The 24,731-nt window shown below is 34.6% G+C and overlaps 1 protein-coding gene across 2 annotated transcripts in view; it reads left to right on the plus strand.

The window, feature by feature from the left end:
• The window catches only part of ABCA5 (ATP binding cassette subfamily A member 5), a 71,739-nt gene that overhangs the window by 12,577 nt on the left and 34,431 nt on the right, over positions 1–24,731 (plus strand). For both annotated transcript variants that reach the window (XM_053892353.1, XM_053892352.1), the window contains exons 3-14: positions 903–1,107; positions 3,027–3,188; positions 4,426–4,514; positions 6,263–6,492; positions 8,241–8,382; positions 9,462–9,650; positions 11,105–11,252; positions 13,171–13,339; positions 14,951–15,009; positions 21,495–21,605; positions 22,805–22,980; positions 23,509–23,628. In XM_053892353.1, the coding sequence (XP_053748328.1) occupies positions 903–1,107; positions 3,027–3,188; positions 4,426–4,514; positions 6,263–6,492; positions 8,241–8,382; positions 9,462–9,650; positions 11,105–11,252; positions 13,171–13,339; positions 14,951–15,009; positions 21,495–21,605; positions 22,805–22,980; positions 23,509–23,628 (1,800 nt within the window). The remainder of the gene's footprint in view (positions 1–902; positions 1,108–3,026; positions 3,189–4,425; positions 4,515–6,262; positions 6,493–8,240; positions 8,383–9,461; positions 9,651–11,104; positions 11,253–13,170; positions 13,340–14,950; positions 15,010–21,494; positions 21,606–22,804; positions 22,981–23,508; positions 23,629–24,731) is intronic.

Here is a 24,731-nt window from a genome sequence, read left to right on the forward strand (position 1 = left end):
GGGCTCGACCTCATGAACTATGAGATCATGACCTGAGCTGAAATCAAGAGTTGGACGCTTAACTGACTGAGCCACCAAGGTGCCCCAATTTAGTTAATTGCTAATATCAGTGCTTAAGTTTGAACTTTTAGGCATGCATTTCTCAAGTTTCATGGAATGAAAAAAAAATTGCACGGATAATTTTGTGGCCCATAATTTCACAGTTTATTCCCCATGACTTCCCATGTTTTGGACTCTGGATTGAATTACTTAGGACTACTAAAATTAGGACACATATTTGTTCCCAACAGATACACATTACTTTAAAAGTTAAAAGAAAGTAATAACTCTGCCTAACCAGTTAATAATTCTAAAGGATAAAAGTGCATTGCTTTTCTTCTGAAGCCACCATAACAATTAAACAGCAAAATGAAATAGTAAATAGTTCATCTCTATTAAAGCTCATTATTGAATTTAACAGATAATTAATAGTAGAAATTTAGGTGTAATTAAGGCACGAGTTTTAAGTCAGATTTGAAGAAAGACATTTTTATGGTGAGTCCTATTGGGGCTGTTTGATAAGTTAATTTAAATAATGTTATATATAAGTAAACATATTTTATGCTTAGTAATGTAAGATCTTTAAATATAGCGTTTGTGTCATTTTATTATGTGACTTGAATTTTAAATTATTTCAGTAAAACTGAATGTAAAGGAAAAATTATCTCCTATTTCCTGTTGAGTTAGGGGAGATGCTCAACACAATAGTTTTTTCAGGATAGAATTGCTTTTTGTACGTAAGAAAGGAGACCCAAAGTCCTCGTGTTTTTACCTTAGCATTATATTATTTGCATAGTAATCTTGATGATGTTTGCTACCATTGGTATATTTTATAATCATTTTGTTTGTCTCCTTTATTGTAGGAAATTCTTTTTCCACTCTTTTTTTTATTTTGGTTAATATTAATTAGCATGATGCATCCAAATAAGAAATATGAAGAAGTTCCTGATATAGAACTTACCCCTATGGACAAATCTGTTCTCTCTAACCTAATTCTTGGATATACTCCAGTGACTAATATTACAAGAAACATCATGCAGAAAGTGTCTACTGATCACCTTCCTGATGGTATTGTGAGCTTGTATTTATGGATGGATTCTATCTATAACAGAAAGCCTCCTCAGTATTTTTTTGCTTGCTTTCTTGAATAAATGACATTCTTAACACTTAGGGATATGTCCCCTCACCAAAATATAATTTTAAAATTTATTTTAAAAGTTATTAATATAATAAAAGTTATTAAAATAATGTAATTCTGCTGAAGCATATTATATGTGTCTTCATATTTTAGATTTAATTCCCAGACCATTTATAAAATAAACATATTTGTACAGGATAAAGGATTGGAAGTAATATTTCATTTTGATTCTGACTCCTAGAGTAGTTAAGAAGCTAGAGAGAGAAAGGTTACAAAGCAGTGATCATTTCACACTGTCATGTCTATTTATGGAGGTATATGGTATCAACAGAAGTAGTGCTTAGCTTTGGAGACTATGACTGTGGCTCCCTACCTCAGTCTGTTTCTCTGTGCTGCTCACAGACTGGAACACAGTGTAAGTGAGGCAGTACCAATGAGCCTCAAGTGGCCGTGAGAGAATCCAGGTCGAGAACTAGAGAAAGTGACAGAAATGTTTATAATATGATGATTGATTTAATGAAATGCTGAACTGTTGAAAATAGCAGATTAACATGTTGTCTTATATCAGATAGTTGTGATCAACTTCTGGTATGTATCGTCATAGTTTTGGATAATGCATCACTGAATAGATGATGCTAATACAATCAGGAGCCGGATAATATTTTCCCTACTGATATCTTTCTGACTTATTACTATTTAATAGTTTTGTCAAGCCCATATCTTCTGCTATGTTTGTTTTATCTGAGTACAAGTAGCACAGATCGCCATAAGCATTTAGCCTGCCAGCTCAAAAAACTGATCGGAAAGGTTGAGAATGAAATTCTTTGGTAATTCTGAGTTGGAGTAAAGCATATACACCAAAGAAATCCGAGTCAGTGTGTATTCAACTTAGATGCTAAAATAGTAGAAATGTATGTAGCTTTTATTTTAAGTCCTATCTTTTTAACAAGAGAGCTGTCTGAAAGTGGAGTATGCATCCATGGGTGGTAACATGACTGGTAGGATGTTGAACTAACACTATATTTTTTCACATCAATCCGTGTCCACCTTAAAGGTCTGGAAAATCATGACAATTAACATTGAAGTAATACTTTATAACTTACAAAGCATTTTGTTTGTAATTGCTTTTGACCTTAATAACCACTATGATCAGCTCGGTATTGAGGAAGCTGAAGTTTAGAGTATCAAATTGCTCGCGGTCAAGCACATAATCCTATGTTCTTCTATTTCACCACATGTTCTGAAGCTTCTATAGTGAAGAAGTTGTTTGTAAATAAAGCTTTAAGAAAATACTTAAAAATTGGCATTATCTGATGTGAAAGGAAGATGAATGGTAATTGGAGTATTTTCTAAGAAAGGAGCAAGCAGTATGGGGTTGAAATGGCAATTTTTATTCAAAGGAGAGTTGTGTCTTAGTTACTAGAATACATATTTGGTTTCTGAGGAGGATTATGTAATTTTCCTCTTCATAAGAAATATTTGAAAATAAAATACCCATTCACTTATCAATGAGTTATTGTATGTTTTACTTTGAAATAGTTAAGTGAACGGCATATACTGTATACTAAAGTATGTACTAAACTTCATCATATTAATAACTCACATGTTACACAGACACATAATTTATGTAATCAGATGATAGCTGAGAGAAATAGTGTCTGTGAAATTGTACTGTTCTTTTATTATTATTATTTAGTATAATTTTAGAATGGCTCTGTTCAGGAAGTTAGAGGATAAAACAAAAGTGCTTATCAAATAGTATATTCATTTAATGTAATGTTAAATTTCAGTCTGTTGTATGATAGTAAACTTGTAATTTTTGAACTAACTTTATTCTCATGTTTTACAGTCATAATTACTGAAGAATATACAAGTGAAAAAGAATTGTTAGTATCCAGTCTTTCTAAGCCCAACAACTTTGTAGGTGTGGTTTTCAAAGACTTCATGTCCTATGAACTCCGTTTTTTCCCTGATATGATTCCAGTATCTTCTATTTATATGGATTCAAGGGGTAAATAGCCCTAAATAATCTTGTAAATCAAATAAATGCGTGTCTTCACTGCTCTTAGTTCAAATGCAAAATTTGATGGGGTCCAGCATTGGTGTTTTCAACTCTATTTGTTCAAATAAGAAAAGTGTCAAGTGTAGCATAAATATATGTATGTATACACAAATATCTATCTATAATTTTGTGTAATGTGAAATATAATTTATGTAACATCCATTTTAATTTTAATACATTTGTATATTATTATTATATATATATAATTTTAATGATAGTTAACAGAAAGCAAAATTGTATCTTGAATTATATGACTTTCTAAACCAGCATTTTTTTTCCTCTATGTAATTGTTTTTCACATATGGTGTGTTGCATATCTTTAAAATTTCAAGGTCTTCTACCAGTGAACTTTTTTAGTTTTATGTTTATTTACATCATGGAAAACAACCTTCAGTGCTTAAACCTGTGGAGAGATACTATCAAACACAAACATTTATTGAGCAATATTAAAGTCCCTTATGCTAAGTACTGAATTTGTGACTTTATTCCAAAAGGCCTTTACAGAATTTTTTTTTTTTTTTTCTTTTTTTGGTCCTCTTAACCTGGACTTGTACTGGCATCTGGAAGTCCTTTGACTCTAAGTTACTGTAGAATGACCTTAAAACAGAAAAGGGACTTACTTTATTTTATTTTTTAAAGTTTATTTATTTATTTTGAGAGAGAGAGTGCGAGCATGGGAGGGGCGGGGGGGGGGAGAGAGAGAGAGAGAGAGAGGGAGAGGGAGAGAGAGAGAGAGAGGGAGAGGGAGGGAGGGAGGGAGAGTGAGAATCCCAGGCAGGCTTTGTGCTGTCAGCACAGAGCCGGATGCAGAGCTCCATCCCACAAACCGAACCGTGATATCATAACCTGAGCTCAAACCAAGAGTGGGACGCTTAACTGACTGAGCCACCCAGGAGTCTTGAAAAGTGACTTATTTTAAATAACTATGTTTACAGTCAATTTCTTTCTTCCATTTGTATGCATTTACCATGCAATATCCTAACACATGTAACTCTTTTATTTCAAAAATTTCAAATAAACAATCGGGAATGTGATATTCTTTACCTTCAAAGGGCGATTGCTTATCTTCTTCAGTCCTACGGACATTGATTAATTATATTGCTTTAGTAACCCTCCATATATTATCTTTAAAAGAAAGCACTTACATGTTGTGCAGATTTTTATGTCTCACATTTTGTCCCTATAGCTGGCTGTTCAACATCATGTGAGGCTACTCAGTACTGGTCCTCAGGGTTCACAGTTTTACAAGCATCCATAGATGCTGCTATTATACAGGTAAATATGATGAAGGAAGTAAAATAGAGCCACAGTGTATTTTAACAATTACGCCTTAAGTCTTTACAGTAGGATTTAGTTTGTCTGCTGTTAAATGTACAAAATACATAACATATTACAACTCCTTTAAGAAAAAAGATGAGTCATATTTTCAGTTTAATTTTTTTAGTTTAATATTTTTCAAACCCCACTGTTACTCGATGGTTTCTAAGCATGTGATTTAGCAATTCCATATATCTGTATTATTCTATGTGTGTTGACCATAGGTAATATTTATGAATGATCTATATTTATAGAGTTTTCCCCTTGAATAAAAATAACTTAGTTTAAAGAAAATGAATGTTTTTGTTATGTTATTCATAGTTGTGGATTTCATTTTTTATTTAATAAATAATTATCACTTATTTGCCAAATATTGTTTCTAAGTTGAATGCTTAGAACATGAATCCATTTAATCTGTAGCAAACATATGGGATTTGTGCTATTATTTTATTTTTTAAATGTTTGTTTATTTTGAGAGAGAGAGAGAGAGAAAGAGCGAGTGAGTGCATGCTCCAGCAAGGGAGGGACAGAGAGAGAGGGAGAGAATCCCAAGCAGGCTCTGCGCTCTCATTGCAGAGCCTAACATGGGTCTTGATCTCACAAGCTATGAGATCATGACCTGAACCAAAATCAAGTCGGATGCATAACCGACTGAGCCACCCAGGCACCTGAGATTTGTGCTATTATTATTTCCATTTTACATATGGAACTGAAGCACAGGGAGATTGACTTTCCAAAATTCAGTTAATTAGTGACAAAGCTAATTCCAACTATGGCTTTTTGGCTCCCAAGTTTGTGTTTTAATACTGTACTGCCATGAGGATTGTGTATAAAGGTTACAGTTATAATCTAAAGACATGCTTAGACCTTATCAGGTGTTTCACATTTTAGTAGAAATGAACAGGAGACCTGGCTCTGTTGTTAGACTGCTATGTAGTAAAATGACAACAGTAATAATGCTTTACTTGACAGGGTTGTTGTAAGAACCAAATGCTATGTGTCAGATTGTCTTATAAACTCTGACAGCATGGTATAAATGTATTATAGAGCTGTAATATTACCCAAATTCAGTAATATAGAAGTTTAAGGTAAAGACAGTAAAATATAGGATATATCACAGTGATGGTGTTATAGTGCTTACTTGTGTTTTTGGCCGAAGACCTTAGCCATCCACAGCCCAGACCACACTGGATGAACAGGCAGAGCAGATCTTATTTTAGACATTTAATTGAATGTTAGATAGAAGTATCATACAGCATAAAGTTTTATTATTCTGTCTACACATGCTTCATACATAGATTTTAAAACGATAGGACATACTATTTAAAAAAAGATTTTTTAAAGACAGTCTTTCATGGTACTAATAATCGTTCCTTAATTCCTCAATATTACAAGTGCATATTTTTGTTAAGATGTATATAATTGCTTAAGAATAATTATTCAGTTTTATTTTCTTTGATAAGCTATTTCATCAAAATTCGTATACTACTCAACTTCAGACTTAAACTTCATGGTATGCTTCCAGAATGAATGAAAGCAATAATGTGTGCTTGTACTTTGACATTGGGGTCTGTCACTTTATTTCAGGTGTGTAGTTTTTGAGTATTGTATTTGTAATAGGTTTGTATAAAATATGGGGGTATAATTGTCACATTTTATTGGGGACCACTAAATTCATTGACTGTATGTATGTTTTCCAATTCTAGCTGAAGACCAATGTTTCCTTTTGGAAGGAGCTGGAGTCCACTAAAGCTGTCATTATGGGAGAAACTGCTATGGTTGAGATAGACACCTTTCCCCGAGGAGTCATTTTAATATACCTAGTGATAGCATTTTCACCTTTTGGTTACTTTTTGGCAATTCATATCGTAGCAGAAAAAGAGAAAAAATTAAAGGAGTTTTTAAAGATAATGGGACTTCATGACACTGCCTTTTGGTATGTTATTAAAAGTTTATTATTTAGTATGATTAATAATTACATTAAATGTACATATCTCCAGAGTTGTAATTTTGTTATTCACTCAACTTGAGGAGGTGCTTTTGTTTTGGAAGTTGAGACTAGGCATCAAACTGCAGCAATAGATTGGCTTTTTTTTTTTTTTTTTAACATAAGGGAAGTGGGATTTGGGAAACTCATGTTGATATTACATGTTTAAATTTTACTTCACATTTTGTCATAATTGATGAGGTGTGTTCTATGTATTTCAGTGTATAGAACATATGAGATCTTGGAAAGTTAGAAATTAATTGCCTGTTGTAGTCTTCCCCCAATATCATAGCATATATAAGTTATTAAAAATTTAATTAAAATGATTGAACTTTGCATATGTGGCATATGGGGTTCCCTCCTCTCCCCAGGAAAAAAGTTATTTTTGTAAGTTAAGATGAAAATATACAAATAATTTATAGAGAAATTTAGAAAATGTTTTCACAAGTGAGCCATAATATGTCAACATCTTTATACAATGATAATTTTATAGAGGCATGCATTTTTACAAATAATTCTAAATGTATTTTCCTTACTTTTCCCACTGTGTAGTAGGAAAATTTATTTTGAGCTCATTTGGGGGGAAAAGTTAATACTGTGTATGTGAGTTGATATTATAGTCCCTTTTACAAAATTGTATTCCATTTAGCCCAGTTGAATACAGCAGTTAATTATAACACTTTACATAATGGGGTCATTGTGTATAGCATATTTTCTTTGCTTGTTTTTTTCTCTTATCATTTGAGTAGTCATTGGTTTTTAAGATGCACTGAGCTGTTAAAGTGCTTTGTGAGGAAATGGAAGAAGTTAGGCAAATCAGTTTCTTAATGCCTCAGTTTTGCCTCTGTAAAATGATGGGTTCAATTTTGGTAATGTAGGTATCTTTTAGCTCTGTTTCAGTGCTTTTATGTTTCATGGTAACATACATCAGATAATGATCTAACATTTTTTTAAAAAGCCCTAAATACTGTTGCAGTTCCATTGAACTCTGATTTGGGAAGAAATTTTGAGTAAATACAGTGAGTCTGTTGTCGAACTTCTTGATCTTACATTGTGTAAATGTAGTAAGTACGTTATCGATTAGTGAGATAGTCTTCATTGCTTAAAGTGTCAAAAAGGCAGGCCGTCAGAGGTTTAATTATAGCCTAGGCCATAAAGTTGTCATTAAATTCTTTCATATTTTAAGAAAATTGGAAGTGTTTTTGCATTATTGAACTTTTGAGAATATTGGATTTAAATTAGTCATGAATTGCTATTAATTTGGAGGTTTTTTTTGACTCTTGAAAAGATAATCATTCTATGTCAGACCTTTATCATAACCAATGTTGTATTTTTTTAAAGTTTATTTATTTTGAGAGAGAGAATGTGAGCAGGGGAGGGACAGAGAGAGAGGGAGAGAAAAAATCCCAAGCAGGCTCCATGATGTCAGCACAGAGCCCGACACAGTGCTCGATCCCATGAACCGTGAGATCATGACCTGAACCGAAGTCCAGAGTCAGACACTTAACCGACTAAACCACCCAGGCACCCCATATATTTTTAATTACTATTATAAGAACATTAGTTTTCAGTAAATGAGCATACACAGGAAAGAATAAACTTAATTTTAAGAATAAAATGGCTGAAGTTCTGTTTGAAATGATTTTCTGTGAAAGCCCATGCACTTAATCATAGGTGTATTTGTATTCTCATTTTAGGCTTTCATGGGTTCTTCTGTATACAAGTTTGATTTTCCTTATGTCCCTTCTTATGGCAGTCATTGCAACAGCTTCTTCATTATTCCCTCAAAGTAGCTGCGTTGTGATATTTCTACTTTTTTTCCTGTATGGGTTATCATCTGTGAGTATTTTAACTTGAAATGGGAATAAAGAACTGTCAAAATTGTTGATTAATATAGCAAAGTGCTTATTCTGTGGTTAACTTAGAGTTGATTTGTTACTAGGTTACTCACAAACGACTTATACATAGACAGCATCATTGTACTTCCATATTTTAGAAAAGGTACAAAATAGCCTCATGTTTATTTTTTTTATTTTTATTTTTTATTTTTTAAGTAGGCTCCACGCTGTGCGTGGGCTTGAGGGGCTTGAACTCATGACCCTGAGATCAAGACCTGAGCTGAGGTCAAGAGTCGGATGCTTAACCGACTGAGCCACCCAGGCGCCCTGGTGTAGTCTCACATTTCTATTATAGGGTGATGGGTGATGTGTAAAGGTATGCCTTTGTAAATATAGCTCTTTTTAAGGAACCTACTGAAATCATTGTTGCACTATATGCTAACTAATTTGGATGTAAATTTAAAAAAATAAAATTAATAAAAAAATAAAAGAAAAAAAGTGTAAATATAGCTCTTGGATAGTATTGATATTCATCTGCTCTATTGGCTAAATGCTTCCTGTTAATGGCCAGCCTTTGTGTTCCTGTGGTTCTAGTTTCTATTATGATTGGCTTATGTGCCCATGCTGTACCATTTATTAAATTTTTTCATGATCACCCTTGCTCTTTCACGTGATAATTTACAAGCAACTCAGACTTCTACATACAGTTACCTGAGTTTGTATCTCATCAAGACATCGAGTTTAAAAGATAGGTTCTCTGTTTAAAAGCTGGTTGATTTATTGTTTTGTTCACATGTACACATCTAACTGCAGACGCATGTGGCTGGTTATGGTTTCTGTCGTGTAGAGGTAGTCATGTTTGCCTATTTACATAGATAAAATGTTTTTAATGTTTATCATCTTAAATTTTTTAATGTATTTATTCCTGTTTCTATGAAAATAAAATATCTTACCATAGCATTTAGAAATTATTTTAATGAATGTATTTTCCAATGATTGTTCTTTCACAAGCAAAATTAATTTTGTTTTCATACCAATGTATATGAACAATGCATTAACTTTAATATTTATATTTTGCAGGTATTTTTTGCTTTAATGCTGACACCTCTTTTTAAAAAATCAAAACATGTGGGAATAGTTGAATTTTTAGTCACTGTGGCTTTTGGATTTGTTGGCCTTTTGATAGTCCTCATGGAAAGTTTTCCCAAATCATTAGTGTGGCTTTTCAGTCCTTTCTGTCAATGTACTTTTTTGATTGGTATTGCACAGGTAGGTAATATATTTATCTTGCTTCCACTACTAAGTACTTTTTCTCTCCAGTTCCATGCAGCTTGTTATACTGCAGTGATACTGCCTTTGATTTGCAAAAAAATTATTTTATAATTTCAACATAAGAAAGGAATGCTGTTTGAACACTGGAGTACATTTTATATGGGTTTCATTTATATTTTCTCCATTTTTAAGTTTTTCATCTGTATGATCTGTTTAGAAGTTTTCTATCTTGTGTATTAGTATATCTCAGTAGTTTATTTTCACTGCAATAACTCAGTTTGTTAAAAGTCATTTTAAGCGCCAGGTATTCTAGATTGCTATATGGCCTGGTTACATTGCTACTTTGGTACATTTATCTCAGATGTGTACCTGGCAGAAAATTGTGGTGTGTGGAGCAAAACAAATTTTCATGACTGTTAGCAGTGAAACGAGTAGGCTGGTGGATTTTATTACTTCAGGATTCATGGGATTGTCCTTCGCCTAAATAATATTTATATTTATGTATTTATTTTTAAAGTTTTTATTTGATTTTTATTAGTCTATTTTATAGGGGCAGTCAGGTTCTGAGGGAAGTATTCTTATGAGAAACTGCTTCTTCTATTATAAAACATAAATTCGGTCAATGTATAAAGCAAAAATGTACTTAAAATAAGAGATTATTCATGTTGACTAAATAGAATATTCTGATTTGTGAAACCTTAGATTAATGTTTATGAGTATTGAGTTAAGCAAATTTTAATTACTTTGGACCTAAGAGCTATCGTTTACACATTTTAAGAGTCCACTGAGTTCTCCTTCACTTAGGAAAGTAGATTTATAGATTCATAGGTCTTTGTTGCTTGTGGGAAGGACTTCCCAATGTCATTTAATCATCTTCATTTCACAGATGAGGAGACTGAGATCCAGAATGGTGTAATTAGCATTTATTCCTAATGGCAGATCTGGGGTCTAAATGACACCTCAACCTCTAGTACATGTCTTTCTGCTCTATCACATATATCTATTGTGAATAATGGAAGAGTTGTGTTAATTAATCAGAATACCTTCTCCCTTTTCAGTATTGAAAAGATGCTGATCGTAATTTTATCCTCTAATACTTAATTTGTTTGACTTCCATGTGGACCATTTGTTTGCAGCAGTTAGTAGTAGGAGCATACTTTATTTTTATTTCCTTTGATAGTCATAACATTAGAATTCAATGCCCTGGGAAGAGATGTATACTAATTTTAAAACATAACATTAAAATGGATTGAAATGGATTGTTGTGATAAACTTATATTTTGGTAAAGTTTGTTGTTTTCCTTATAAATTCTTACTACTAATTTAGTAGACTGTTAGAAGGCCCAGTTTGGTTACCATCGATCTGGATATAATGAGAAACTCTAGGTAGTGTTAACTTTTGCTTATTTGTATTGTTTTTATATAATAAAGTTGGTGTTTCTGTTTTCCAGGTCATGCACTTAGAAGATTTTAATGAAGGTGCTTTATTTTCTAACTTGACTGAAGGCCCATATCCTCTAATTATTACTCTTGTCATGCTAGCACTTAATAGTATATTCTATGTCCTCTTGGCTGTCTATCTTGATCAAGTCATTCCAGGTATGCAGGTACCTATTGGATTTTACTTTAAAGATTTTAATTTTTTTGCTCACATAGGGTCAACTTAGTTTAAATGTTTTCTTCTAGCTGGAGTACCCTAGTCATATTTGTTGTTTAAACTCTTAGTTTAATTTTAAATAAGTATATTTCGTACCTGTGCCTTAATGACTAGTGAATGTAGGGAGATTCTCTTCAAAAGAGAGCAGTTTGCTTTGAAAACTTAAGTCTGTGACTCAATTTATGTCTGTTGTTAATCTTTGTTGGCTAAAGTATTGTTAATGTTAATCTTTGTTGGCTAAAGTATTTCACTACTTTACCCTCTAAGGTGCAAAACTATGAGGTAATCTTGTAACTCCCACCACTGTCCTTATCCATCATTCATCTATAGCCAACTCCTGTTGATTGAAAATATTATTAAAATAATCTAACACTCCCTTGACTTTCCCCTTTGAGTTCCTCATTACTTTTGTCTGTGTTCTAGACTGGCACTTATATGGTAACTACTAGACAATATGATTTTTAAAATTTGAATTATTTAGAATTAAAGAAATTAACAGCCCATTTCCTCGGTAGCACAAGTCACCTTCCGACTGCTTAGTAAGCCACAAATGGCTGTTAGTTACCATATGGTACAGTATGCATACAGGACATTTCCACCACTGCAGAAGGCGTCTAGACCATACCTCTCATCTAATTACCTGCTTCAAGCCTGTCTAAAACTTAGCCATTGCCTTTAATCAAATTAATCACCTGCTCAGAAATCATCTTGCTGGACATATCCTAGTAAATTAAATAGAAACTTTTTATGTATGAATGTCCTTCACGTTACTTTTATAGATTTAAGCTCTCCTTTTCACTCTCTGCCTCCTTACTGTATTTTATATTCATCCAAATAGCCCTATTTACCTATTTAAGCCCAGCTTCAGTGAATCGGTTAGATTGTTTTTAGTTACTCTTAACAGAAGATCGTTTTAATTGGCTTAAGCAAGAAGGAAACTGATTGTTTTACCTAAAAGGAAGTCCAGAGATAGGATAGGTTCCGAATTGGTTGCCTTATTCAAAGACCCACATTCTCTAGGCTTTTGCCCCCTGTGCCTGTCTTCCTGGCTGCTGTGGGATGCTTCTTTGTTCCTGTCCAATGGAGGAGGGAGGGTGAATCTTTCCCCCACCTAAACCCTTCGCTTCTGATTGGTTACATGCTGACAGCCAGAGCAGTAACAGTCACCAGAGGATGCCACGTACTGATCAGATGAGTCAGGATCCTCTCCGTAGAGGGGATCAGATCTAGATGTGGCCGTCTAGAAGAGGTTGGATATTTTTTTTTTAATGGGAAGTGTTGGCTTTTTTAGGGAAAGAGGTGAAAATGGATATATACTGTGTGAGCAACCATCACTGTCTACTGTGTCTAAGTCTTCTTTGCCTGTCCTGTTGCCGTGTTACTCTCCTGATTTTAAAAACCTCCGTGAACTGTGTCCACTTTTCGAAGTAATAAGTACTAGCCATTTTCAAAGACACGATAAGATGATACCCATTACAGCCCTCAGGGTATATTCCTCATTCAGGCATAAACTTCTCTTCCTTTGAACTCTTACTAGCGCCATGCATGATGTGCTTCATGTCTGCAGCGTGTTCTAGGCGCTCGTTACACATGTGCGCCCGTAAAGATGGGAGCTCCTTCGGGACAGAAAATGCGCTTTATTCACCTTTACATTCTCCTGTGCTCTAAGCATCTCAGATGGTTTATAGACTAGAATTATTTGTCAGTAAAAACATTTTTCACACAGTGCTGATTTAATACTTTTAATATGAACTTTAGCTCCAGGTCATGTGTTTCACATACTGTCTTTATAATTTCAAATCTAGTTTCTAGAAATAATTTGTGAGGGTAATTCATTTTTTTATTTTTTTTATTTTTCAGGGGAATTTGGCTTACGGAGATCATCTTTATATTTTCTAAAGCCATCATATTGGTCAAAAAGCAAAAGAAATTATAAGGAGTTATCAGAGGGCAATGTTAACGGAAATATTAGTTTTAGTGAAATTGTTGAGCCTGTTTCTTCAGAATTTGTGGGAAAAGAAGCCATAAGGTATGATTTAATCTTTGGCAACTTAGGTATAAGAAGTAGTTAAACACTGCTACATTTAAATCCTATTTTTAAATAATGTATGTAACTACTGTGTCTTAGATTTTGGTACACAGCTCATGATTTAAAAAAAAAATTTTTTTTTTTTAATGTTTATTTATTTTTGAAAGAGACAGAGACAGAATGCGAGTGGGTTAGGGGCAGAGAGAGAGGGAAACACAGAAACAGAAGCAGGCTCCAGGCTCTGAGCTGTCAGCACAGAGCCCGACGCGGGGCTCGAAGTCAGGAGCTGTGAGAACATGACCTGAGCCGAAGTCGGACACTCAACCGACTGAGCCATCCAGGCGCCCCCACATCTCATGATTTTTAAAACACAGAATTAATGTGAGCAGTTTCTCTTTTAGGTTCTTATTTTCTTTGCAACCGTTTAGAATAAGGTTGTGTTAGGTTTGAAATTTTATGTTTCAATGGAAACTTTTAAAAGTTATAAAACCTAGTATTCATACAATTAAGCCATTTTCAGATTTCCATTAAGTAGGTTGAAACAGAATAAATATTAGCTTTATAATTTTATTCCGGCTGCATTGTCTAAGTTATATAACATATTGTCCTCTCTTAATTTCATAGACTTTTAGGTATTGTGACTCAGAGTATCAGTTTAATTTCTATGAACCCAAGAAATTCACTACTATGCCTTTCTAGATCAGTCAAAACCAAATTTAAAAAGTTAACAGGAAGAAGAGAAAAGAAATAAAAGGCAAAAAATGAAAGAAAAAGTGAAGTATAATATAATATGTGTTTTTCAAGTTTAAGAACGTATAAAAAGCAAGGGAGAGTCAGATACTTAGGATGTAATAAGTGGGTTAATGGTCTGCCTTCTCAGGGGCAAAATTGAAAGTGGTTAACAAAACCATTAATTCTTTTTTTTTTTTTTTTAAATTTTTTTACGTTTATTTATTTTTGAGACAGAGAGAGACAGAGCATGAATGGGGGAGGGTCAGAGAGAGAGAGAGAGGGAGACACAGAATCGGAAACAGGCTCCAGGCTCTGAGCTGTCAGCACAGAGCCTGACGCGGGGCTCGAACTCACTGACCGTGAGATCATGACCTGAGCCGAAGTCGGCCGCTTAACCGACTGAGCCACCCAGGTGCCCCAAAACCATTAATTCTTTAAGTTATTTGAGACATTTAAAGTGGAATGAGAGAACCACTTCACGTTTATGGATAGTTTGAAATGTGTGCTGATGTGAAATATAGCATTTGGTTTTTAATCCCCGTTAACTGTTGTAACAAGTATCGATAAATTATAAACAGAAAAGTATCAAAAATGAAGAGACGTCTATAAATTGCTGGAGCCAAAGGCTTTATTTTCAGAAGTTGGCTTGTCATGAAATGTGAATGAATGACACTTAAAATGGGCAGGAATACTGAATGCTTTTGTGGTTTCTTTAAAATAATTTTATAGTTATTGTCACCTCTCTTAGGTTTATTGTTTTAGTAGGAAGGTACTTTATTATTATTTCTATAAAATATGACAGCTTTGATAACAATACTACACATGGAAACGCACAACCTTATAAATTGCTTTGAATACTTAGAGAATCGTGTTTTTCAGAATCAGTGGTATTCAGAAGACGTACAGAAAGAAAGGTGAAAGCGTGGAGGCTTTGAGAAGTAAGTAGCTTTCGTTGTACCCAGTCCATGATTGTAAAGTACAGATTGGAAAACAATTTGCATAGTTTGTACAAAATTTAAACTTCTTTAGCACAGTTTTCTCTCTTTTAGGGGCACTTTCATTTATTTACGTGATTAATATTCATAATAAAATTAACAACAAATAAAATACTAAGAGTAAAAAATAATCTATTAAAGATGAAAACCATTCAGTTATTTGAACAAATCTGTGTCCTTTTTCGTTCTATTATTATGCATGTGTCTACATGTTAGTTAATTTTGTTTCCTTTTGACCTAGCACAGGGTTTCTCGACCTTGGCACTACTGACATTTTGAGTCTGATAATTCCTTGCCATGAGAACTATTGTGAGAATTGTAGAATGTTTAACAATGTGTAAGGATTCTTCAAAATGAATAGAGTATATATATACACACACATACATACACACACTCACATATGCATGCACACACACATCCACATATGTAGAGAGCAGGGTGAGCTGGCGGGGTGGGAGAAGGAGGGAATAAGGAGATTAATTTTAAGAAATTGGTCCACGTGATTGTGAGGCCTGGCGAGTCTGAAATCTACACGGCAGCATGGCAGCTTGGAAACTGAGATAAGAGTTACAGTTGCAGGCTTCAGTCTGAAATTCACAGGGGAGGCTGTCGGGCTGGAGACTCAGGACATCTATGCTACGGTCTTGGGGCAGAATTCTTCCTTCTCAGGGAAAACCATTTTTGCTCAGCAGGCCTTCAACTGACTAGATATGGTTCACCAGTATTATTGAGGGCATCCAAATTGGAAAGGAAGCAGTGAAGCTGTTAGCAGTTGATATGAGTATACATTTAAAAAATCTGGTTAGAGCTACAAAAAAGTTAGTGGAACTAAAAAGCGAATTTAGTAAGGGGGCAGAGTATAAGATAAATGTAGAAAAATAAATTGTCCTTCGATATACTACTAACACTACTAACAGATAATTAGAAAGTAAAATTAATGAGGCGCCTAGGTGACTTAGTCAGTTAAGCACCAGACTCTTGATTTTGACTCAGGTCATGATCTCAGTTTGTGAGTCCGAGCTCTGCATCAAGTTCCACACTAACAGTGCGGAGCCTCCCTGGGATTCTCTCCCTCTCTCTCTGTCTCTCTCTCTCTCTCTCTGTCTCTCTCTCTCTCTCTCTCTGTCTCTCTCTCTCTCTCTCTCTCTCTCTGTCTCTCTGTCTCTCTCTGCATCTCCCCTGCTTGTGTACTCTCTCTCTGCATCTCCCCTGCTTGTGTACTCTCTGTCAAAAATAAATAAACTTAAAAAAAAAAGAAATTAAAATTAAAAATAGCCCATAAGTATCTAAACATATTTATAGATAAATCTGACAAAAGGTGTAACAGATTCGTAACCTGAAAAATTTAAAAAAGTTGCTGAAAGGGGCGCCTGGGTGGCTCAGTCGGTTGAGCGTCCAACTTTGGCTCAGGTCATGATCTCACAGTTCGTGAGTTCGAGCCCCGTGTCGGGCTCTTGTGTTGACAGCTCAGAGTCTGGAGCCTGCTTCAGATTCCGTGTCTCCCTCTCTTTCTGCCCCTTCCCTGCTCATGCTCTGTCTCTCAAAAATGAATAAAGTTAAAAAAAAAATTTTTTTTTAAAGTTGCTGAAAGAATAAAGAGTATGTAAATAAGTAGAGATACCATGTTCATGGGTGAGAAGACTCAGGGTCAGATGCCAACTTTACTCAAATTTCAGTAGATTCAGGCACAATAAAAATCCTAATAGGGCTTTTTTTTTTTTTTTTTGTAGCTTTTGACAAACTGATTCTAAACTTTCCAAGAAAATACAAATGACCTAGAATAGTCAAAAACACTTTGAAAAAGAAGACCAAAGTTGAGGAACTAGTATAACTTTGTTACAAGACTTCGTATAAATGCTCCAGTAATCAAGACAGTGTAATTTTGGCATAAAAACAACATAAAAATAGATCAGTGAAACAGAATAGAGAGTGTAGAATAGGCCCATATGTGTATGAGTAGGTAACTTGCAACAAAGATGCAAAGTTAACTTGCTAGAGAAAGGATGGACTTTTAAACAAATGCTGTTGAAACAATCGGATAAAGTGAGCATTGGTCTGTCGTAGGCACCATATACAAAAACTAACTGAAAATGGATCATACACCTAAATGTAAAACCTAAAACTCTAAAACTTCAAAAAAAACAATCCATAGAAGAAATGCGTTTGCAGTCTGGGGTTACATGAAAATTTCCCAGATATGCACAGAAGCACAACTGTAAATTAATTGATGAATTGGACTGTAAAAATTAAGAAGGCTTCTGTTTGTAAGATACTGTTAATGGAAATGAAAAGCTAAACCATTGGCCTGGGGGAAGTATTTGCAAATCATCGATCTGATCAAGAACTTGGATCCAGAATATATAAAGATCTCTCAAAACTCAATAATAAGAAAACAACCCAGTTAATGGGCAGAATATTTGAATATCCTCTTCACCAAAGAAGATAGAAGGCTAGCAACTAAGTACATGAGAAGGTGTCCAACACTATTACTCATTAGGGAATTGCAAATTAAAATCACAAGAGATCAGTACGTACTTAGCAGAATGATTAAAATTATTATTTTCTATACATTATGCTATGCTCACCACAAGCTTAGCTGCCATCTGTCACCACATAACACTGGAATGACGAAGATTGGAAGGGCTGGTCATACTGAGTGTTGGTGAAGGTGGAAACCTGGAGCTCATGCGCTGCCGGAGGGGATGTGAAAGGGCACAGGTGCTTTGGAAAATAGCTTGACGATTTGTGAAAGAGTTAAATATGCACCTGTTATGTGATCTAGCCATTTCACTTCTAGGCATCTGTCCAGGAGAGGTGAAAATTGTTTTATGCTAAGACTTATGCAGGAATATTCATTGTAAAGTTATTTGTTACACAAAAACTGAAAACAGTCTAAAATGCCTATTAATAGGGGAATGCATAGCCAGCTGTGGCATATGCATCCAGTGGAATGCTCGTTGGCATAAAAGGAATGAATTCTTAATACGTGCTACCACATGGATGAATCTCTAAATAATGTTGTTAAGTAAAGAAGCTAGAAATAAAACTACGTAGTATAGGATTACATTCATGTAAAGTAGAAAAGGCAGAACTAATGTGTAGTGAAAAAGAGCAGATCAGTGGTTACTTGGAGATGGGTGGAATAGGCAAAGGACAAACATTTTAAAGCAGCATTTTTTGTGGAGATGAATATGTTCATCATCTTGATAGTGGTGATGCTTTTATGGTCATAGCTACGCATCAAACTTAGATTCTAAGCTGCCAAATTGGTTGTTACAGGTTATTCATAATCTTTTACATGTCTGTAGAATCTGTAATGATGTTCCCTGTCTTCATTATATATTTAGTAATTTGTAATTATTTTTTTTCATTTGTTTTGCAGTGGGTTTATCAATTTTATTAATCTTTTCGAGGCATCAACTTTGTTGGTTTTCTTTATCATACATGTGTTTGCAGTTAATTGAGTTGTGTTACTCTGTTATTTCTGTATGACTACTTTCTTTGGGTTTAATTAGTTTTGCTTTTCCTAGCTTTAAAAAAAAAAAGTTTATTTATTTTGAGACAGAGAGCAGGAGAGGAGCAGAGAGGGAGAGAGAGAGAGAGAGGGAGAGAGAATGAATCCCAAGCAGGCTCCATGCTGTCAGCATAGGACCTGACACAGGGCTCCATCTCGTGAATCGTGAGATTATGACCTGAGCTGTAATGAAGAGTCAGATGCTTAACGGGCTGAGCCACCCAGGAGCCCCTTCCTAGCTTCTTGATATGGAATCGGTTGTTATTTCTGCCCGAACCGTTCAGCTTTAGCCACTCTAATGCTCAGTGGCTTAAGGCAGTTATTATTTTGCTATGACTGAGGAGTCTCTCGTTTGGTTCTTCAGTCAGTTTGTGGATTATCTGGAATTGGATGGTGGCCTGGTCACATACTTGGCTAACAGACTGGTTGGTCTAGTGGACTGTAGGCGGGAGAATTTACCTCTTTTATATGGTCTCGCATCCTCCAGTAGGTTAGTTGAACTGGAAGCAGTTGAGTATTTTTTATTATGCCGTTTCTCATTTTCCTCTTCTTGGCTTCTTGGTCACACGTGCCCTTCCTAGAAACTACTCTAGATATTATAACATGGATCCTTGACTTACAAGTTAGTGGTTTACTAATTTATAGTATTTACAGAATAGTAAAGTGAGAAAAAAAGTCCAGGAACTTACTTTTATCCCTACTTATTTCTTTATGCCTATTCCAACTTATATACTATTGTTTTCATGTAGTTTAATTCTATGTGTATTTTAAACCAAAGATAATGTTATTAGCATTGTTTTTAAAAGACCGTTTCATTTATATTTACTTGTGTATTTACCGTATCATTTATCTTTGTTACTTCCTGCCTTTCTGATCTTCCATCTAGGATAATTTTCCTTGTGTGTGAAAAATAGCTTTTTGCTGTTTTCTTTAATTCGGGTCTGCTGATGGTACAGTCTCTCAGTTTTTGTTTGCAAATATATTTTTTCACCTTTAGCTTTGAAGCATATTTCTCTGAATATTCAATTTCAGCTTGATGGTAATTTTTTTTTTCAGCACTTTAAAGTATAATCTGTCATCTCCCTTTTCCATTGTTCTGGTTGCAGAGATAACTGTTGGTTTTCCTATTTCTCTGTTGTTGGTAGATACTGTTACCCTGGCTGTTTTTAAAGATCTGTTTCTAGGGGCGCCTGGGTGGCTCAGTGGATTGAGCTCAGGTCACGATCTCGCAGTTGGCGGGTTTGAGCCACACATTGGGCTCGCTGCTGTCAACACAGAGCCCACTTTGGATCTTTGGTCCCCCTCTCTCTGCCCCTGCCCCACTTGCACTCTCTCTCGCTCTCGCTCTCTCTGTCTCTGTCAAAAAATAAACATGAAGAAAACCTTAAAGATCTGTTTTTGGTTTTCAGCAGTTTTACTGCCACATGCCTCGGTGGTGTTTGTTTTACATTTATTCCACTTTGGTTTTACAAGTGCTTCTTGAATCTGTGGCTTGATGTCTTTCTTCTGTTTTAAATTTTTTTCAGCCATTTCTTTTCCAGTACTTTCCAGTATTGCTTCTGTCCTATTTTCTCATCCTTTTGTCTATTATTATTACATGTTACAACTTTTCATTTCATCCCATTTATTTTTTATGCTCTTTTCTGAATTTTTCATTGTTTTTTTCTCTCTCTGTACTTCAGTCTAGATATTTTCTTATGACTCTTCTTGTCATTTACTAATTTTCTGTAGTTGGGCCTAATGTGGTTAAACAATCCTATTGAAATATTTTTCACTTAACTTTTCCAGTTTTTGTCTTTCCACTTGGTTCTTTTGTATGGCTTTTAGTTCTTTGTCAGCATTCTCTTAGGAGCAGGATAGCATGGTTGTTTTACAATCTTCTCTTCTGGTGTCAATATCTGTATGTCCTCTAGGTCCATTTCTGTCACCTGTCATTTCTGTTGGGTTTTTATCTTCTCTTGCTATTTCCTGTCTGGTTGTTTTTGACTGAGTGCTGTGTATTGCATATGAAAATTGTAGAGATTATTTGATGCTCTGGATGATGTGATCTTCCTCCAGAGAAGATTTATTTTTGCTTCTGGCCTGCAGATCCTTCATCAGGTCAGGGTCTGCAGTGATTCAAAGCTGGGTTTTCAGATCCCTGTCTTTTGTCCTCCTTCAATCATTGACACATCCTCCCTTGATAGTTCTTCATTCCGTTTTTCTTTTATTTAAAAAAACATTTTTTTAACGTTTACTTATTATTGGGAGACAGAGAGAAACAGAGCATGAGCATGGGAAGGGCAGAGAGAAGGGAAGACACAGAATCTGAAGCAGGCTCCAGGCTCCAAGCTGTCAGCACAGAGCCCTTCGTGGTGCTCGAACTCACAAAGCACAAGATCGTGATCTGAGCCGAAGTCGGACACTTAACCGACTGAGCCACCCAGGCGCCCCAATGTTTCTTTTATTTAAATTGAATTTCTCAAGTATTTAGTTAACCACTCCCATGCTGTTGGTTAGTTTCTAGGTTTTTGCTAACATTTTTACCATAGGAACCTTGTTAATACCCTTGGGAACAAATTTTTGTTTGTCTCTGTGTTTCAGTTACCTTAGAAAGTCCCAAAAGTGGGTCCACAGAAACCCTCCCCATAGAAAGTCCCAAAAGTGGGTCCACAGAAACCCTCCCCAATGTTTTGTATATTCTTGAAATCTGTTAATATAGGTTTATTTTTATTACTTTTCTTGTAGCTCATACGACTGACTATAATAAGGAATTATTATCATATAATATTAAGTATTATGCTGTCAAATATGCTAATAACTTTAAATCTGCCATTAAACATTGATTTGCTTCAAGACTGCTCAAGTATTATGTATTATTTTGTATAGCTTAACAGAAATAAAAATCACATTTGAGTCTTCCTTTCTGAACTAGATTTGTCATTCGACATATATGAAGGTCACATCACTGCATTACTTGGTCACAGTGGAACAGGAAAGAGTACTTTGCTGAATATTCTTTGTGGACTGTGCCCGCCTTCTGATGGTGAGACTTTTCTGACTTAAAAAAACAACAACAATTCTTCCGTTTATTAGTGTTATGAACCAAGGTGTCACAGTATAGTTATTTATCCTTGAAACATGTACTGATTGAATTTTTTTCTTTTAATGATTTGGGACCAATCTCAGTATAAAGGTGCTTTACTATTACTTTTTGATTACACATTTTTTTCAATAGAAACTAAAAATGATTCAGTCATGTTTAATAAAAGTGATCTGATTTTGTACTCATTTTATAAGATATTTCATGTGTATTTTTCATTTTCAAGGAAGAATAAATCAGTAATTGAAAATTAAATGAGACCTACAGACATTTTAGATTATAGATATAGATATCTAAATGTGCAACAATAATTCAAAAGGAAAGAATGATAGATGTCAAAACCATCTCCTAAAATACAATTATAAGAACAATAATACCTTAAGCGTATAATTGTGACATGTGATTGCCCTATAGGTGAGAATTTAATATGGCAGCTCCATATTTCCACAATAACCAAATCTAGTGGCAATATAATAAATATTTTGCTTTAAGAAAGGCTGACTTTCCATGTATGGAATCTGCATTTTTTAAAATGTAGTTTAACTTTTGAAATTGGTTTAATTTTGTTGCTTATCCCTAATTGTGTCACTTTCTGATGACAGTAGTGATATCTTACATTTAATAAAAATTTATGATTTTTCTTCTAATTCTCCATGCATTATCATGGTGATTTAATAGTTCTGAAATTAAGTGGGATATATTGGTATTTAATTTATAGAAGAGAAAAGCTGGAATTCAGATTGATTTTCTCAAGACCACACATCTAGTTAGGGGAAAATTTTTAGTTTCTTTGTTCTCTCCTCTATTGATTAATGCCTGGAAATTAAGGAAAATTGCTACTGGAATAGAAATATAAAAAATGCACCAATATACCCCTGTTCAGCGTTAAGCTCTGGTTCCTTGCTCTTTTCACTATGTAATATCAACTGGAAATGAAGGAAAATGAGGTTAGAATATAAGGTGGAAGCAGGTCACCAGTGGAATGGAAATGAAGGTGTGTTATGCCTTCCAAGTTTATATTAATTCATACCTTACATATTTATTACGTACAAGTAACTAAGTTGTTAGTATACATTAAAGCATATATACTTCTGAATACTTAATGTAGTTAGTATAAATTTAAATATATATTTTGCTTTCAGGATTTGCATCTATATATGGACACAGAGTCTCAGAAATAGACGAAATGTTTGAAGCAAGAAAAATGATTGGTATTTGTCCACAGTTAGATATACACTTTGATGTGTTGACAGTAGAAGAAAACTTATCCATTTTGGCTTCAATCAAAGGAATCCCAGCCAATAATGTAATACAAGAAGTATGTCATTCATATAGAAATTTTTACTTTATTCCTTGTAAATTAATAACCTTCTGTAATAACTGGTATAAAAAATGCTTGAAAATCTAAATAAAAACCTGTTCTGAGCCCATAAACAGAAATTCATTACAAAGAATTAGATGGACTTTGGAATAAATATTTTATTTTAGCACATATAAAAATGTCCTTGTTTCATCTGGAGGACACCAGCCTCTCAATATAGGTTTTTCTTTTCTTCCATCCTTTCCTTTCACACCTGCCTTTCTTCTTCCACCACACACACACACACACACACACACACACACACACACAGCCTTCAAACTGATCCTCGTACCACTACCCAGGTAGTCACAAAAGTAAAACAGACCTTTCAACCAGGAATCATTGTATATGAATACATGTCAAAATTAAATTCTGTACTCAAAGAACATTTTTAAAGTTGATATTAAAATTGGGACATTTAAAAATTAATATTGATAATTATGTAAATGGTATAATTTTAAAAGTGACATTGTTCTCCCTTTATAGGTACAGAAAGTTCTACTGGATTTAGACATGCAGGCTATCAAAGATAACCAAGCTAAAAAGTTAAGTGGTGGTCAGAAAAGAAAACTGTCTTTAGGAATTGCTGTTCTTGGGAATCCAAAGGTAAATAAGTATTAATGTATTGTACACAAATATAATGTATTGCGTGTTTATATATAATAACATGTGTAAAGTGCCAGCCTACATGAAATATTATACATTATTATACATATAATTATAGTAATGAGGTTGTGAAACCAGAGTCATAAAGATAAAACATATTTACTACTGTGGTTACTTGTAGGAAGGGGAATGGAAAGAATGGACTATTTGCAATGTTTTGTATTTTTTAAAAAAGATCCGTAGAGGGGTGCCTGGGTGGCTCAGTGGGTTAAGCATCCATCTTCAGCTCAGGTCATAATCTCACAGTCCATGGATTTGAACCCCGCATTGGGCTTTGTGCTGACAGTTCAGAGCCTATAGTCTGCTTCGGGTTCTGTATCGTCTTCTCTCTCTGCCCCTCCCCTGCTCACGCTGTATCTGTCTCTCTCTCGAAAATAAATAAATGTTTAAAAGAAAAAAACTAGAAAATATGGCCAAAAAATGACATTGATTAAATTTCACTGGTGGCTATATAACAGTATTGTTCTAATATTCTTTATAGTTTTCTATATGTTTATAATAGTTCATAATAAAAATTTTAAAGTAGAATAAAACCAAAGGAATTGTTCAGTTTTTCACTGTCCTGCTGATTTTATTTTATTTTTTTATTTAAAAAAAATGTTTTTTTTTAAGTTTATTTTTGAGACAGAGAGAGACAGAGCATGAACGGGGGAGGGTCAGAGAGAGAGGGAGACACAGAATCGGAAGCAGGCTCCAGGCTCTGAGCCATCAGCCCAGAGCCCGACATGGACCGCGAGATCGTGACCTCAGCCGAAGTCGGACGCTCAACCGGCTGAGCCACCCAGGCGCCCCTGATTTTATTTTTGTATATGTCTGTTCTTGTGCTGTTCTCTGTCCTGTAGAAATAGAACCGTCTGATACAGTGCTTTGCACAGCTTTGCAAGCTGCAGCCAGGAGCCCCATTGGTCCCCACTATCCTGCCACATTTCCCCTTGCTGCTCTATAGCTTGGGAATGACTCTGGGTTCTGGTTTTATGTTAATTTATCTTTCTCCCAACCCCTCACCAATGTTTTGTTTTTTAGTTTATTTATCTTATTGTTAT

Source organism: Panthera pardus, unplaced genomic scaffold (assembly GCF_024362965.1).
Source record: "Panthera pardus isolate Hobbes unplaced genomic scaffold, ASM2436296v1 HiC_scaffold_3, whole genome shotgun sequence".
Classification (NCBI taxonomy): domain Eukaryota; kingdom Metazoa; phylum Chordata; class Mammalia; order Carnivora; family Felidae; genus Panthera; species Panthera pardus.